Source organism: Ptychodera flava, chromosome 11, assembly GCF_041260155.1.
Source record: "Ptychodera flava strain L36383 chromosome 11, AS_Pfla_20210202, whole genome shotgun sequence".
Taxonomy (NCBI): Eukaryota; Metazoa; Hemichordata; class Enteropneusta; family Ptychoderidae; genus Ptychodera; species Ptychodera flava.
Window position 1 is genome coordinate 4,494,574 of NC_091938.1, and position 18,897 is coordinate 4,513,470.

An 18,897-nucleotide genomic window follows, 5' to 3' on the forward strand; every position below is an offset into this window, starting at 1 on the left:
GAGGGAACGTTGACCCTCACTTATCTTTTTTACCATTCAACATAATCCTAGGGGGTCCAGTTGCTTCGGAAACCTATCAAAGGTCCCCTAAGAAAACTTATTTTCATGACATTTAATCCCTGCAAAGTGATGACTCAGCCTTTGTTTTTCTTACCTATTTAAACATCAATTATCTATTAAAATAGGGCAAAGTATTCAAGTACTTCATTATCAATATGGTAGGCTTTATAAGATATGTCTGACTATATCTTCCCACACCCCCCCCCCCCCCACCAGCACCACCACTGCTACCTTCCCATAGATTATTCTTCCCATATTTCATTCATGTTTGCAAGTAGATACCTGGTTTACCTGGTGAATCTTATGAAAGGCCTGTGAATACTGTCGCCAATCATCTGACATTGCAAGAAATATTAACCATTATGCAAAAAGTTTTAGTAATATGCGCTTAAACTGTGATGATAATTTAAATCTCTGTCTTATGATGATAAAAATTTACCCCCATCACTCTATCTGCCACTCTCCTGTGCTGCAATGTGCCTGTACCATTGCTACATCATACTGGCTTCTACAAGCTTATCAATTAGTCTTTGACTTGCATACATCCATCAATATCTATTAAATATGTTTGTATTTCACCATTGGCATCTCTTACAAGTATTTAACATGAGATGAAAGTCATGTTTTGCAATTGTACAATCATCAGAAGAGTTACAGGTCAACAATTTTAGTTTTGTCCAAACAATATTAGAAATGTCAATGTTTGGTTGCATTGTTCTGCTGTACGGCAATCAAATTGTCCAGTCAGGTGAAACTCCAAGCTGCAACAGTTTCTTTATCTGCAGCAGCGTGCAAGTACTACATATAAGTGATTGCATTTTTCAAAATTTTCTCAGGACATCGATTTGAGGAGGTTCCTGGAATGAGCAGACATTTAATCAGAAGAGTAAGTTCAGTGATGCACCCTGGGAGACGCTCAAGATCACATGAAGTGGATGATGAGAAGGCAGAAGCCAAAAAGTCTGCTCGGAATTTTGGACTTAAACTAAAGAAGAAATTTGATCATCGCCCTCATGAGGTAGGCTTAGGAAATTTCAAACACCAGTTCGGTAACTACAAGGTTAGATGGCTAAAGCAGTTACAAATAGAGAGACCTATTTACCCATTAGGGCATTTAATAACTTTTAAGAGAAAATGCATGGTTGCTTTTGCATATAGATCACTTTAATAGCCAGCAGATAAGGTTCAAAAAAAGAAAAATTCATTTGTTTGTTTTAAATCGTTCCAAATTATATATTATGCTACTAGCAGGGCTCGACATAAGCGCTAGCCCACTAGCCCGAGGCTAGTAAATTTTCAAGAGGACTAGTAAAAATGTCTTGGGAGGTAGTCCTGCGGACTAGTGCAATTTTTCCATAGTTGTCCAGGAAAGTTTATCGCTACAAAACTAATGGGACGCCGGGCCACTCATTCGATAAGAATGAACCAAGCCTCGATCATTTTAAAAATAAACCAACTTTTACCCAAACAAATTGGACAGTGAAGCAGTGAAGCAAACTTTATTGATCACCAACTTAAAATGAAACAGTTTACCTGCTACTGAGAATCAAATTGTACCTGTACATGCCAGTAACATGGCCCCGGGAAACATGGCTCAACGCTGAGCATCAAACGGAATTGTCTGCACGTCGTGTATTTTGGTTTGCTTGAAGCTCATCACTTCGCCTAAAAACATGAGCAACCCCACAATTTCGTTCAAACACTGTATCCTTGCCTTTCAAAGAATATTTTTCTCAAGATTTCTTCAGGGGCATTCCCAAAAAACACCTCCGATCGTTCGTAGCCAGCTTGACCCTGCTTTAGAATGTCTCCAAATGCTGACCTCTATATATAGTCAAGACCCCCTAGCTTGATTGAAGCTGATCTTAAAAGGAGCCATCTAGCTTGCCAAAACAGTGCTATGGCAAGTTGCTACTGCTTGTACAGGTGAGGGAATTCCTCACAGATAATAACTTGGTGCTGGCAACTTATTGTTTTGCTATTTTAGCGGAAAAGTGTAAATTATTGGGGCAATAATAATGAAGTGAACCTTATAACAGTAGTGAAAAAACAACGTATGAAATGGGTGTATCAGACTGTTGTATTACATCACTTGTGGGAGTCATTGGTTATTGCTAATCACATTTTGTTACCAGTTACTGGCAAAAACTCATAAAAGACACAAGCACATTAAAATGGTAAAATGCAACATTTTTACTATTAAAAACTAAATTTTTCACACACCATTATTACAAATGAGAGGTCCTCCCCACAAGCTGGTCAATTTTAAAATGTGATATATGTCAAAAATATGAAGGCACTCCACAGGATCATTTGTAATTGGCTGTAGGAATTTCAGTTCTGGAGAAACAAATCTGTCCTCACCATAAACAAACATGTTCTTTGCAAATTAGTGGTGCACTACCTGAGCTATGAAGAATTTTCCAACAAATTCATCCCTACGTCTGATTTTATTCTTGATGGCTATAGGCTATTTTCATGACCTCTCCTCCTACACAGGACATTTCATTCAGGTTATTTTTGTGGTTTATACATAATTCAAAGTCAAACATTTTGCAGTAAGCAAATGTGCTAGTCTTGCATGAAAGTTAGTTATATTAAAAACCTTTGCGACGAAAAATATGAAAATGGTCATATACATCTCTTTACAACATGAGAGCAACATTTGGCTTTGCTGGAGCAGGACTAGTAGATTTCATTTAGGACTACTAAAAATGAACTGCTACTAGTCCTTCGGGCTAGTGGATGATTTGACCTTGCGTCGAGCCCTGTACTAGGTATATTTAACCCTTTCTCTACTGTGGTTTGGCCCTACCCTGTTGTTTTCTGTAGCAAATATGGGTCTCTACACGGGGATATTGGGATGATAGGGTTGAGTGCTGTATTTTGATGGCATGTTCTTGACAGATGAAACATTTTCATACAAATTAGTGTTCAGTACTAATGAAAGTAATTGTGAGATTCTGAGAAGGTGCAAGTTCGAAGTTTGCAGATTCTATTTGAAGAAACTAGAATGGCTCTTTCAAATTTCTGTGTCATGGATGCATCCAACCCGATGAGGGATGGTCATGCAAAGGGCAACAATGAGTTGCAAAGGGGCTTTTCTACCATAACACAGAAGTGCCTATCTTAGTTACATCAAAAAGTAATGAAAAATGGCGACAGAAAATTTGCTTTGGTGAAGTGGTTTCTTGCTGTGATAACTATTCAGTTATGGGTGAATGCTATACTATTGATGTATTTGTCATGAACTTCCAGGTTTTTGTAGAGTTAGATGAGCTATACACCAATCCTGATGGCAAGATGGCTTGGAAAGAGAAAGCCAGATGGATCAAGTTTGAGGAAGATGTTGAAGAGGATGTCAATAGATGGGGCAAGCCTCATGTAGCTTCCTTGTCATTCCACAGTTTATTGGAGCTAAGAAAAGGTCTAGAAGAAGGTAATAAAGAATGTAGTATGAGATATATTATGGCAGATTTGGTAGTGTAATTTGTACAAATCAATGCTAACATAAATGAATCCTGTCACCTTCATTTGTGGGAAACCAATCAGTGATTTCTTTTTTTGGAGAGGCCAGGCAAAAATGTATGCTGCCAAAACTGTATAGTACCACAGATGGTCCATAGATAAACATGGCTGACACGCCTCTTTTGCCATATATGGACACACATGCAAATTTGCAGTTATTGAGTAACTGACAGAGGAATTGGGCTTGCATTTGATTTTGTAAGTTAGTCTCTTTGAAAACCCACCTTGCTTAAATACTGTTTTAAGTGGAATTTATTCTTCAATGTCAGTTAGTATACAATTTTAAAAATAATATTGGACCATATCAGCATTGAGCCAAATAATTTTTCATGACAACATGGTGTTATTTGCATGAAGACCGTTGATGGATGGTTAAACAAAGTCTACTTGGGTACTTGCAGACTTGCTTGCCTTACTTTAAGTCCATCATAGTGCTGTCAATAATGGAATTTTGTAGCATAGCTATCATTCAGTCTTATAATGTACTTTCAAAATCTTTCTCACCCAAGTGTAGCCATCCATATAATTCTGTTGAAACTCTGAAGTCAATACCGACTGTGTACTGCAATACGGAACTGTCTTCTTGAATTTCTATTGGAAGAACAGAAGTAAATAATACCACTAGATTAGTGATTGGAGCATAATTTTTCTTTTGTAGGTGCTCTGATACTTGATTTGGACGAAAGAGACATATCTGGTATTGTACATCACATTGTTGAACAGATGGTAATTACAGATCAGATATCAGAAAGTTCAAGGGGAGATGTACTCAGAGCTTTGCTTATGCAGCACAGGTAATCATAAAATAATTCTTCTGTGAAATATTGAAGATAGGCCCTGAAAGGTGGGAATTTTACACAATATTGGAAGCCTATGTACATTGCTACATTTCTTAACCTCTGACCCCTGTGACCCATGGCATCCAATGGACAAAAAGATTTCACAGTGTTAAAGTAAGCTAATCCAGCCAGCTTGCTAACAAATGCAAACCTTTTGTAGTGCCTTTACGGAAAAGATAGGAAATGTCAGACAATTTTTGTATGCCTCTATCACTTACTTGAATGATTTCTGAAGATTTTCAAATGCGGTAATAATAGTTGTCATGACAGCTTCAGTAGTAAAGTCGTAAAAGGGATGTAACTATCAAACTTGAAAACTTTTCCTGGCATCATTGATCAAGTGACATCGCTAAAAGAATATCAAAAAAGATGCTTCTTTGTGGAAATTTGTGAAATGAATACTTTTAACATGGCATGTAAAGTCTGAGTTCCAGAGGATGTAGGATTAATTTCATTTGGACTGTGTGTCTCACTGGTGTGAATTTCTATTGCAGGCACTTGAAAGAACCACAGGGTATTTTTAGGACTCTGTCCACATCAAGTCTGCCGTCCCTGAGAATCCCACATTCAGAACCGAGGAAAGGCATGGAAAAGAATTTCAGTTTTGCCGCACCAGAAACAAAGATAGACATGGAAGGAAGAGCTACAGTAAGTTAATGTGGATTTCTATACTGAATATATTCATGAACAAAAAATAGAAAACTTCAAAATTGAGTGCACAGTCCTACACTCTGTCACTTACAGATATCTTCAGTGAAAGCGAATGTTCAAAGTTGCGGCACCACACTTGATCCTTTAAATTACAAGAAGAATCAAACAATTTAATATAGTTTGTGTCTTTTTCTCTTTCTAAAAGTTTTCCACATAACTTTCTCAGCAATGAACCATACTAGAGAGATTTGGGATGCTAACCACACCACCAATGTTGTTTGTCTGTGACTGTTGTATACAGCAATATGGCTTCTTCTTTGTCAGATACCAGTTATTGGCAAATACCGTAAGGTTTCAGTACTGAATTTGTGACATGTTTCTTTGGACTTGAATTATTTATCATAAAGACAATATAAAAATCCATAAAATACAAATGAGATTAGAAGCATGAATATAAGGTTTAAGGACTGAATTTGTTCTCGTTGCAGAATCATTTATCATGGACAAAAATCATGCATACTTTATGTTAGTGTAATATTACTGATCATGCAAAACTTATTGTGTATCTGTCAATTTCAGAATATGTTCATAATTTGATATTATATTATTTAGTGTAATATTATACATTATTGCCTGAATACAAGGGCTTATGAGTCTGAGAGCAGGTGACAATTTGCCCGACGACAGGAGGGCAAATTGTCTCCTGCTGCGAGGGCACATAAACCCATGTATTCAGGCAATAGTATTTCTATTACATGCCTCTTCACAGTTAATGCTACCATTATGACACTGAGTGACATGCAGGGCATTTTAAACAATTTTACCATTATCGACCAGCATCAAACAGATTTTAACGAAAATCAAAATATCAGTGCGTGCATGGATATTTTGCATCTAACATTAAGCGTCTATTTTGACCTCAAGCACGTTGAAGGGCTTCACTGGACCGGGTCAGTACATCATTCACATGGCCTGCTAACTCCCTGGACATTCCTATTCAATGCACTGATTTGCACTCACATCAAGGCATGTAATAAAACTGATCATGAAATATCATATTGTATCTGTCAATTTCAGAATCATTCGGATGCTTCTTCACCGCTGCTGGATACATCTCCCTCATCTGACAAATCAGCCAGCAACCTTCAACCTTCAATAAGCAGTGACAGCAATCTATCTGAACACATGGTCAAACCGTCAAATGCGGACAAACAAATCAAAGGCATCATGAGGCAGATCCCGCCAGGTGCTGAGGCGACCACAGTCCTTGTTGGTGCTGTGGAGTTCTTAGATGCACCGTGTATGGCGTTTGTGAGACTTGCGCAGGGAGCCATGCTTGATAACTTCACTGAGGTGCCTCTTCCTGTCAGGTTCATCTTTGTTTTGCTGGGACCGGCTGACAGTGCCATGGATTATACAGAGATAGGAAGATCTATATCCACTCTCATGGCAAATGAGGCAAGTCTCACACCCTGTTTTCTTGTATACTTATCAGACAGTATGTGCCACAAGTCCAAAAGATTTAAACTTTTACCTCAGGGAAACTTTAATCCATTTTCTGTCAAACTCAAGAATGAATTAAAGCTGCAAGCAGCGTTGGCGGGCCCCGAGCAGTTAACATGGTTTCAAGTTCTGGCACTGATGATATTATGCACAAAATTTGAGCTAGGAAAGGTCTTTTAGTTCTTGTAAAGAAGGATTTTGAAGATCATCTAATAGTTACTGCAGGTTTCACTGGTAATCGTATGTTTTACGCAAAATCCAATATGGCTGCCAAACTACTTTACCGATCCAAATGCCTGTCCCAAACTTGAAAGAGCTCACTAAGAATGACACAAGTAAAATTTCAGTTCAATCGGTGTTTTAATTCTTGAGAAGAAGAAGATTTTTAAAGATTAAATTGCGATTTTTGCAAAATCCAATATGGCGGCCAAACCATTTGACCGATCCAATCGCCGTTCACAAACTTGAAAGAGCTCAACTCAGGGGTCATCATGCAAATTTTGGTAGAAGATAAACAAATCATAAAAAAAGTTAATGATATTTTGAAACTCAAAATGGCTGCTATCACTCTGTCAACTCTGGGGGAAAAATTGGAGTCTTGATTTTCACAAAAACCCTGATGTGGCTACTGTCTTACAAGGTGCACTCCATCAGACTGTACAGAGATCATCAGATTTTTTTGTTGCTCTCAGAAGCCTCTATCAAGAATTACTACATACAGCCTCATAATCTGTGAATTTTTTACTTCAGAGGTTCCACAAACAGGCTTATGAAGCAGATGAAAGAGCAGACTTGCTGTATGCCATCAATGAGTTCCTGGATGAAAGTATCGTGTTACCACCCGGTGACTGGAATAGAGACACCCTCTTGCCAATTGCTAGGATGCATAAGAAGAAAATGAAATGGAAGCAGATGCAGAGGCAAAAAGATGATGAAAGTAGAGACTGTAAGTGTAATATTCATTCATTCTTCTCCAAAGATGGCGCCAAACAAAAGCGACACGGTTTTGCGTAAAACCAAGAAAAATTATTATATTATTATTATTTGAAATCTACTTTTTCACGTTGCAAAGATGCTGTCAAATAGATTGAAATCAAAATTAAAATGGACAGCAATACAAACAAAACGACTTATGTAAACAAGCAAATATATAATATTTACCATCCAATGCAATTGTGTGGAACACAGTAGTTTATAATTCAACACTATATACAATACAATACAACACAAATGCAATGCAATTTGCAGTTCTCTATGTAGCAGACTAGTGACAAATAGTATGACAACATGTCACAATGAACAAATGAAAAATTGAAAGTGTAAATCTATAATTGAGTCTTCTCATAGAAATTATCACATTGTTGGCTAAAAAGTATTTTGATCAATATAATATTGATGCATGTCTTTTCATTTGTACTGTTATCAAATAAATTGTTTTGGATCGATTGGATTATCTTCACAATGAAACGTTGTTGTATGTCAAAAGTAAGAGGGAGTTTTGAATGTTTTTGACAGCTGGATCATCACAAGAGTTGGAGGATAGAAAAAAGCACCCTGATAACATTGATCCACTGAAAAGAACAGGATGCCTATTTGGAGGATTTATAAATGATGTAAAAAGACGTTACCCTCGCTTTGTCAGTGATTTCAAGGATGGCCTCACAATGCAGTGTTTTGCAGCATTGGTCTTCATCTACTTTGCCGCCCTATCTCCAGCCATCACCTTTGGCGGTCTCCTTGGTAAGTTTTTGAACCAGGGCCAGAAAAAGTCACAGTTACAGAGCAGGACATCGGGCAGATCGTGTTTTCAGTTTATCTGCCATGTTGGTGGTTGGGAGTTAACACATGTGATGAAATGGAAAGAGACAGCTGTTTCTTGAATCAATGTTAGCAGTACTTCAACTTTTACTTCATATGGATACGGGTATAATGCTGTTAAAAGTCATTATGACTGGCTATTGACTGCTGGCAAGACAATAAGAAGATTGTGGAGTTCTGTGAATGCAATAATACGGGTTATTGCATAGAATGGTGAGTATTATGATACAGATGAAGGGTTAAGCTGTTTCTGTCCAAGTTCATGTGTGTTGGTTTCCTATCGCTGACATTGTGGACCGTCTGTCATTTGATGCTCTGCTCTGTAACTTGAAGACACACACGGTTTTCTGATTTCAGACTTTGTGACGGAAAGCTACAGTTTGTTCACCCTGCGTAGCTAACTTATTTCTTTTGGCTTCACGTAGCATTGCGAAATTTCCACGTTTGGAGGATTGAGCCAGCAAAACTTGCAGCAATAGAGAGTATGTTTATGAAGGCAAGTGAATTGTTTCATGTAAACTTCATTTTTGCCGTACTTTTCTCTCAAAAAATTCAAAAATTACAAGTAGCCACATGAGATCATGCTGCTTCACCGCGGGAAATAAAAAGCATTTTTGCTGGTTTTACAAGTAGCTCCAAGAGGTCACAGAGGCATATCTGCCTTGTTCAATGAACTCTCTCACATTGGCATAGTGAGATGCCATGTGATGTTACGCCGTGTGTCGTCAGCAAACCAAGTGTTGGAAGCTCGAAATATATCATGTTGCTGCCATAATATACAGGCAGCATAGGTATGTGTTGTTGGAGTGTTATTGGACAGTGTTATTGTTGGTGTTTCAATAAAATTATCATTTTTGGTGTGTTGATGGTATTATCATACCTCAATCTCCCTTTTCACCCAAGGTATAATAGGTTATGGTTTTTATTAAAGCTGTTGAACCTGTACTCTTCACTTAGGGTACAAAAACTCAGATCAAGGTCATCTCTCATTGTGTCTGTCGTTCTGTCAATTCCATCGCGATATATCTTCATCTTAACAGGTGAGAAGACAGACAAGTGGATGGGAGTCGGTGAAATGATTGTCAGTACTGCTGTATGTGGTACCGTCTTCGCCCTTCTCTCAGGGCAGCCGCTGATCATCGTTGGTGCCACTGGCCCAGTACTTATCTTTGAAGAAGCTGTATATCAGGTAAAATCTGATGGTTGATTTCATCTTTCTCTATTTTTTTAAAACGCTCGTATTTTTGATGCATTTGTTTATGATCAGGCATGCTGTTTCAACTGCTTTTCCCTCTGTGTGAATCATACTCAGACAACAAGAAGTCTACCAAACCATGTATACATATAAATTAAACACTTCCCTTTATTTGCTAAAGCCCCATTAGCTGTAGCTTTTTGCATTGTGCTTATTAAAAAGTACCATTTAATCTTCAGAGAAATGTTTTTGGTTCCTGTTTTTTAAGCCGTATGGATTTTTAAGAAAGTCACCATTTCAATCCGTAGTGACGGATTTGGTGTATTCAATTTTTGTGTACTTGCGTGTGGTGGCCATATATAACTCTGAAATCGAAAACCATTTAGTTGTTAAAGTCGAAGTTCCTCGTTCATCTCCAATATTTGAAAAACATCCTGTGCTCACACTTCAGAAAGCACTTTTACATAAGTTGCTTTAGATTTTACACCAGCTTGTTGAAATAAATGCAAAATGATACAGCGAATAGGAGCTGTAAAACTTCACTTTTCAATAAGCCAGTTATCATTTGGATGTAAGTATACATTTGTATAAAGTACTGTGTACTCTGATGAATCATCTGGCGTGTTAAAATAAAATCTGCCTTTCAGGACTGAAAAGTAGACATGAAATGGAAGCATTAGAAACAAATGAATGCAATAGACTGCTCACATGCACAGACATCTCAATTTTTTTGCTGTAAATTTCATGTCACACACTGAGATTTGTACAATGTAGTACTTTTTGACTTCTGTACCTATTTAATAGTGGAATGTGTCAGAATGATTACTATATTTTAACTTCATCAGAAATGCTTCACGGCAATCCTGTGTTGAGCTTCGGAATCTTGTAGTGTGTGACCAGTTATTGCTTCTCTTAAAGAAATTTTTAAAACATACATTCTACAAAGTTCAAAAGCTTTACCCTGATGAAACTACAAGAGGTTTGCTTCATAAATAGATTTTTTGTCTCATGAAAGTGGTAGTTTACGGTGATAAATTACCATACTGAGTATTGGACATAGATTCCAGAGAAAGTAGTGACACATCCTTGATCAATGAATTTGGAGTATTTATTTTTTTGTATTATACCGGCAGTATAACTCTTTTAATGCTGTACCCTTGCACCACCTCTCTACCAGTTTGGGACCCTTTGAAGGGGTCACCAAAAATAGAAAAACTATCTGTAGGGTACAAACATGTACGAGGCAAAAATCTCTATTCTGCAAAAAAGTCTAAGCAAAATTGCTCAAAAATATATTTGCAGCTTTTTTTTTATTACTTTTTTGATAAGAAAATATTTGTACACTGATTGAAAAATAGTGAAATTTTTTAAAAGGAAAAGTATGCATATAAAGCAAAATCTAAAACATGTCAAGTCAGGAACTCAAAATATGTATGTGTCAAAATCTGACTACGTCCAGGCCCCTCCCATCAGGCCCCTCCCAAGATTTAATGGTTCATCCCAAAGGGTCTGTTGTTCTTGTTGCAGTTTTGTGAACAGAGCAACTTGGAGTTTCTACCATTCCGTGCCTGGGTTGGGATATGGGTGTTTCTAGTCACTGTCATTGTGGTAGCCCTGGAAGGAAGTACCTTGGTCCGATACTTCACAAGATATACAGAAGAAATATTTACTGCATTGGTTGCACTTATATTTATTTATGAAGTGTTCAAAAAACTCCACAAGGTGAGTTGATATTGTTCAAGATCGATGTCCTGAAAGCTGTGCAACAGCCAGGCCTTGTGATATTTTATTGAATCATTGCATTCCTTTTAAAATAAATACATGCTTCTTTTTCCCAATGGTCAGTCCAAAGCATAACCAGTTACTTTTCTCAGCTCTTTCCTAAATTTTACCTATTACTGTGTTTCTAAAGTCTTTAATCTTTCAGTCCCTTTTCATTCAAGTTGTTTAACTCTAACTTGACAACACAGTCTCTTTCAAAATCGACCTCTTGTCATATAAATTCACATCTTCTTTGTTTTCAATCTTTGGTATATGAATCTATCATGTCAATCCCTTCAACAACTTATATGTCTACCAGTCTTATCTATGTGCCTATCTATTTTTCCACATGTTTCTTTTGCCAATCATATATCCAAAACTGTGTCAGTCTTTCCCTACCTGCTCATACCATCTAATTCTCAATATCCGAAATAAATATTTCATGTGTGCAAAAGCATATAAATAGTATGACCAGATATGAACTGAAAATGCTCACGTTGCAGTTATGTGTAAACTTGAACCTTTGCCACATGTTTGCAACTTCATTGAAAGTATTATGATCAACATAATGAAAAATAATCACCGCCGATTAATTCTAAAAGGTCATGAAGTATACAAATATGTAATAAAACTATTAAAGTTCTTTGACTGCTGTCATTGTATCACCATTTTATATAGCAAGTGTACTTACCGTTGGCCAAGTCCTTCAAGCCATATATGCCGAGCTGTGAAAGTTCATTATATATGCAAATTATAAAATAGCTGACATAAAAATGTGAAATGACTTTTGATATTGTTTATCCAGGTATAATCATCACTATACATAGCATGTTTTGCCAACTTTGATCAAGTAAATCCCAGTATATATCCCTAATAAGCAAAGTTCATTGAATATGTAAATTAGGAATTGGCTTAAGTAAAAATGCTTAATGATTGTCAATAATGTTGTATCATGGTATCTGCAATATATGTAGCAAGTTTTGTCAACTTTGGTCAAGTTAATTTAGATAGATATCTCTAATTAGGAAAGTTCATTAAATATGTAAATTAGGAATTGGCTGAAGAGAAAATGCTTAATGACTTTCAATATATTGTATTATAGTGTCTTTAATCTACATAGCAAGTTTCATCAATTTTGATCAAGTCAAGTCAGATAAATATCCCTAATTATGAAAATTCAATTAATATGCAAATTAGAAATTTGCTGAAGTAAAAATGTCTCTTGACTTTCAATAACGTTCGTTATTTCACAGTATCTTTGATGTATATAGCAAGTTTCAACAACTGCAATCAAGTTAATCTAGATATATATTCCTAATTGGGAAAGTTCATTAAATATGCAAATTCGGAATTGGCAGAAGTAAATATGCTTAAAGACTTTCAAAAATGTTGTATCATAGTAGCTCCAAATACATGTAGCAAGTTTCATCAACGTCGGTCCAGTCAATTCAAATATATATATCCCTAATTAGCAAAGTTCATTAAATGTGCAAATTAGGAATTGGCTAAAGTTAAAACGCTTAATGACTTTCAATAATGTTAAATAATAGTACCTTTAATATACATACCAAGTTTGGTCAATTTGATCGAGTCAAATCAGACATATATCCCTAATTAGGAAAGTTCATTAAATATGCAAATTAGCAACTGTCCTTCATGTCACCCCATAATGGTTCCCACTTCTGATATATCTTGGTGTGATCAACATTTGTAGCATATCTCATCAAATTGTGTGTAGTCGTTTTTAATGTATATCCGTTTTTTCTAAAATCATTAATTATGCAAATGAGCAAAAGTATGCAAGCCACACCCACCAAAAACTAATCAGTTCTTGCCATTTGCTAACTGAATATATATACCAGATTTGATTCTGATCTGATAAGCCGTTTTTGAGATATCGGACCAACAGACAGGCAGACAGACAGACACACACACGGACACACAGACAGACAGACAGACAGACATCGCTGCGACATATGCTCACGTGTGTAAACACGTGAGCAAAAAATGAACCAATAGTCATTCATCATCAGTGGAAAAAAGATTGGTCTCAAGTCATTCATTTTATAATTTCTGTCTTTTCATTTTGCGCATGCATTTGATACTATACCTAATACATTGTTGTTTCCCAACAGATCTACGTGAAGCACCCATTGTTGGATGATTACTGTTTTGATGAGCTGCTTCATGATGACCTGGACAACTCCACCAACCACACATGGCTTCAGTATTCAACTGTCTCTGTGACTCTGAATTACTCAGTACCACCAAGTTCACCGACGAGTTACAAGGACTCCTTGCCCGAAAATGAGCCAAATACTGCTTTACTTTCAACCATTCTTACATTAGGGACTTTCTTCATTGCGTACTTCCTCAGAAAGTTCAAAAATGGCAGATTTTTCTCCAACAGGGTAAGACCAATGCTCCCCCTTGCAAACTGTTACCATTGTTACCAAGGAAGTTTATGTCAGTGAATGGTCATTTGACAAAGTTCAATAAGCAAATAGCTAGAAAATGTTGTGTGTTGTACTTCAGTACTCATATCCATTTTCATCACCGCTATCATTATCATTTCGAGTTACATTGTTTTGCCATCTTTTTCCCCGAGTAGAAAATTTGCAGTGACTGTTGCAGATTACATTCATTGTTTGTTATTTTTACTACACACCATTTTACAATACTGCATCAATTCGAATCCATGAACAACTTGAATAAAAGCTACAAGCTGGCTTCATATTTCCCAGGGGCCTTTTTGGTATTCAAAATAATAGACCACACGTCTCAAATCAACAACAGGTACTCCATGTGACCATGTTGAACATTTCTGCGAAAGCTTTCCCTAGCGATAGTTCACAGATAAATATAGCGTGCCATGTTACAACCAAATATTTATGATTTGTCTGTGCAGGTACGGAAGACTTTGGGTGACTTTGGTGTACTTATTGCCATTGTTATAATGGTGCTTGTTGATGTAGCAATAGAAAATGTATATACACAAGTAAGTCAATGGAATTTTAATGCCGTACCCTGAGTACTTTTTCACACTTTCCATGATATAAATTTATGTTTAAGGTTATGCAAATCAATGGTTTACTCACATTGTATCGATTGAAATATTCCGGACTCCAGAACAGCAACCCTTTTTGCAATTATCAGTTTCAAAAGTTTCTAACTTTCAGATGTGTATCTTGCAATTCAGATATTTGCAAATCTACAATTTTCATTCGTGAATGATAAAGAAGTGGTAAAATATGTATTAATATTAGCTTGGTACTCATTTAGAACATTTATATCAAGCAATGTCAGTGTTAAGAGTGTAGAATGATTCTGGTTTGTGAAAAGTACTATTTCTTGTAAAGCAAATGGTGAAAGACTCTGCGTTGTTACACCCTCCCCCCAAAAAAAACAAAACAAAACAAAACAAAACAAAACAAAAATAAAATTGCTCCATTTGCTATATTGAAAATTTTCAAAAAAGCAAAATCTGTCATCCCTTACAAACGAATGCTTGTATGCATTCACTTCCTTTATTCTTAGAATCAGCATAGTTCATGATGCAATAAAAAAACTTTACATCAAATTTCTCGCTATTTTTTCTCTCTGTATGCCAATTTTCATTTTTTCCTGTTTTTTTGTTTTCATAGAAATTGGAAGTGCCTGATGGTTTTACTCCAACAGCACCAGAGAAAAGAGGCTGGTTTATCAGTCCGACGGGCTTAGAAAGTTTAATACCTGTATGGGCTGTTTTTGCTGCTATCATACCAGCTATATTAGTATTTATTCTTTTGTACATGGAAACACTTATTACAGAGTGAGTATTTCATTCCCACAGTGGAAAGTGTGAACTTTGGACAATTCATGTGGAACTTGCATGCGTATACCATATTATTAATAAAGCTCCTGTGGCTTTGACTATAATATGATGTATTTAAGCAATAAAGCACACCCAGCGACAGTATACCACGAGATTTTGATCAGTTCACAACATATATGCATGAGCGATAGCGAGTGCATATATGAAGTGAACTGGTCAAAATGGAGTGGTATACTGTTGCTGGATGTGATTTATTGCTATTATATCATAACAGTATATTGAAATTCTGGCGTGGAACATCAAAAATTGATTTTTGCTCAAGCTGAGAGCTTGCGCGTATGCCAGCCGTGGTATATCGCAAATATACCACAGTTCTTTTCGCATCTTGACCAATCTGATCGCTGTATTTGTGCCATCGATGTACTGGTATGATTTAATTTGCAGTATTGTTTGTTCTATTCCTAAAATCACATTGAAATGCCTGTAGTTTTCAACTCATCAACACGGCATGTACATTTGCGAACTCCAGTAGACTGCAAACTTATGGTCTGGACTAAAATCGATATGTCAACAGTATCATTACTTGTCATATACCATTTAATTCCATCTTTGTGACATTCAATGTAAAATATAAACCATGATGAATGTCGAGATATGCATGATAGAAGAGATCAAGCAAATGTTTTACTTACGACAGACATGTTTTAACTTTCATCAATAACCATCGTACCTTGGCTACAGTGTTTACATTGGTTGTACGGTCCCATACGACCTTTGAGCGCAGTTCCAAAGACTGTTTCCCTTTAAAGGTACACGGTCACCGTAAATTTGCATATTCCATATATGGAAAAGGTAGCGGGGCTTAACGCACAACCCCTTAACACCTGTACCTGTCGGTCTCCATATTTGATACGTCAAAGATCATGCAAACGCACGCTGCTAAGTATGCCATGGCTGGTCATGTGGGGGCGCCCTTTTTAAAAAGCGGCCACCCGAGTAAAATCTGTGATTGGCTATTAAAAAACAGGTGACAGTATACCTTTAAACTATTTGCTGTCCATAGAACCTGTTAAAGAATGTACCTCAGGAAAGATCAGCTTGTTGCTACCATGCTGAACTTTGTTGATAAGAAAACATAGCAAAAGTGAAATATCAGTATTGAAAGGAAATTTTTGCATGAGCTTCTTATTTCTGACATGTTTTCTCTTGCAGACTTATTGTAAATAAAAAAGAGTACAATTTGAAGAAAGGGAGTGGCTATCACTTGGACCTATTTCTTATTGGTGCTCTGGTATTTTGTTGTTCAATGTTTGGTCTACCGTGGGCATGTTGTGCAACTGTAAGGTCGGTGTCACATGTTCAGAGTCTTACAAAGATGAGTAAGACATATGCCCCTGGTGAGAGACCTACCATAGAGTGCGTCATTGAACAGAGATTAACTGCCCTAGTTGTGAGCATTCTTATTGGTAAGTTACAAATATGGTTGTCAAGATAAGTTATTTCTTCCTACCTTTCATATCTTATTATGCCGGAATCAGAATTCACTTATGCAAACTGAATTAAAGAGTATTTTTTGAGTATGCAAATGGAAGATAATGTAGAATACTAATTAATGCACCTCTGATTTTGTACTGTATACTCTTACCTTTGGTTCAAGTATGTGGATGCAATTTTGCTGTACAGTAGGAAATGGTGTTTTTGCAAACATATATTTGAGAAGGGGTTACATGAAGTTAAGTTCTAGTTCTGTGCACTGTGACATGGTTGCATTTTTTATTTGCATTCAAATATGCTGTTCAACATGAGTGCATTTCAGCTGTAACATATGGTTGAAGTTAGGAAAGAAATCATTGAAATTTTAGTTACTTTCAGAATTACAATAGTAATTACAGCAGAATTTCTGACTGCATCAAGTAGGCTTAAGGTTCCAAGACAAGAAATTTGACCTTTTTAATCTAACAATTCTCTAACGGTTAATAAGCTCAGAACCCCTGTAAAGTATACATTTTCTGAAAGCCTAGATATACGGGAACATTTTGGTAACCACAGTGTCTCCATTGTTTACATAACTATCACGTGACACGGTAATTTGCATAACCTTTCATAAAACGGTTTGCCCTATGTTTTGTCTCAATACTTCAAAATATCTGACTCAAACTTGCTGGAATGCAAGCTGTCACAAGGCTCTTCCAAAGTGTGTCTCAGATTTTTTGTATCTTGCTTAGTTTTTTTGGAGCACAATTTTAAAGAAATCAACTACGCTTAAATTCACTGCTCTGGAAGTTTTTCTGGCATAAAAACTGTTGTAGAAGGTTTAAAAAAATTCTGAGACATACTTTTGAAGACCCTTAAGACAGCTTGCACTCACACAAATTTCAGCTACATATCTCAAAGCATTGAAACAAAACATAGGGAAAACCGATTTTTGAAAGGTTATGCAAATTACCTGTCACGTGATAGTTATGTAAACAATGGTGACACTATGGTAACCAAACTGTTCCCCTATATCTAGGCTTTCCGAAAATATACAATTTAGGGGGGTTCTGAGCTTCTTAAATACTAGAGAATTGTTGGTTTAAAATGGTCAATTTCTTGTCTTGGAACCTTAATCAACATTAAGTGGCCATGGGTGTAATTACATCTAAGTGACTTTTCTCGTACTACCACCATAAATTATTACATTTTAAAAATTGATTTAGAATAAATTCATGCAAAAGGCATTGTTTTTTATGTGTTTCATGGACTGTAAGTTAAGTTATGGTATTGAAGTCTGTACATGGTTCCTATTGTGTTGCAGGCATATCATTGGCCATGCAGTCAGTAATGAGGCAGGTTCCCATAGCTGTGTTGTTCGGTGTGTTCCTGTACCTGGGAATTACATCGCTGAGTGGCATCCAATTCTATGAGAGGGTGAAGATGTTGTTTATGCCAGCAAAACATCATCCGGATGTCAGATATGTCAGAAAGGTGAGATTTTGCACCCTTCCAATCTTTCAGAATCATCCCGAACTTTTGTTATCTGTAACAATCATGATTTACTGTAAAATCAAGACACAGTACTTTGAGTCAAGTCTTCTCTGTTAATGTTCAAAGATGTGTGTTGAATTTCATTTGAATGTATTCTGGATTCTTACACACCATCAACACCATGGAATAGACTCCAAGTAAAGGTTATTTGAAACGAAGATTTTGTGACAAAGAAATAATAGGTAGTTTGTCTTTTGCTGTAGAGTTAGCACTTTCAGAGTTCCTGATACTGCCATGAGAGTTGTTTTTACAAATTCAGGAAATAATACTCCTTAATGTTATTGTAATATCACAGGTGAAGACGTACAGAATGCACATATACACCATACTACAGCTATTCTGCCTGGGAACACTGTGGGCAGTCAAATCAACCATTGCTGCTTTGGCTTTCCCATTTGTTCTTATACTCATGGTACCTGTAAGGTTCCATGTCATTACCAAAATATTTACACAGAGAGAGATTGATGAGGTAAGTCAACTTTGACCTGATCTGAGCACACATCTATCTTCAATTGCATTAGACTGATTCTGTGAGTCACTTTATAACAAGATTTTTTCCCTAGCTGTGCTCTAAATTCTTGAAAGCCTCCTGCTAGCTCTACAGTTTGCTCATAGATGTTTTCTGATGTTTTCTGTTTTCTGATGTTTTCTTTCTCTGAAATGGCATTAGTCCATTTAACCCTGACCTCCTAGTACATCAT

At 36.5% G+C, this 18,897-nt stretch overlaps 1 protein-coding gene across 4 annotated transcripts in view; it reads left to right on the forward strand.

Moving 5' to 3' along the window:
* The window catches only part of LOC139143337 (band 3 anion transport protein-like), a 65,410-nt gene that overhangs the window by 40,622 nt on the left and 5,891 nt on the right, over nt 1–18,897 (forward strand). For all 4 annotated transcript variants that reach the window (XM_070713575.1, XM_070713576.1, XM_070713572.1 and 1 more), the window contains 15 exons: nt 897–1,078; nt 3,319–3,499; nt 4,247–4,382; nt 4,922–5,075; nt 6,156–6,536; nt 7,332–7,527; nt 8,097–8,321; nt 9,440–9,588; nt 11,122–11,316; nt 13,491–13,766; nt 14,264–14,353; nt 15,000–15,166; nt 16,382–16,635; nt 17,967–18,136; nt 18,492–18,665. In XM_070713575.1, coding sequence (XP_070569676.1) covers nt 897–1,078; nt 3,319–3,499; nt 4,247–4,382; nt 4,922–5,075; nt 6,156–6,536; nt 7,332–7,527; nt 8,097–8,321; nt 9,440–9,588; nt 11,122–11,316; nt 13,491–13,766; nt 14,264–14,353; nt 15,000–15,166; nt 16,382–16,635; nt 17,967–18,136; nt 18,492–18,665 — 2,930 coding nt within the window. The remainder of the gene's footprint in view (nt 1–896; nt 1,079–3,318; nt 3,500–4,246; nt 4,383–4,921; nt 5,076–6,155; nt 6,537–7,331; nt 7,528–8,096; nt 8,322–9,439; nt 9,589–11,121; nt 11,317–13,490; nt 13,767–14,263; nt 14,354–14,999; nt 15,167–16,381; nt 16,636–17,966; nt 18,137–18,491; nt 18,666–18,897) is intronic.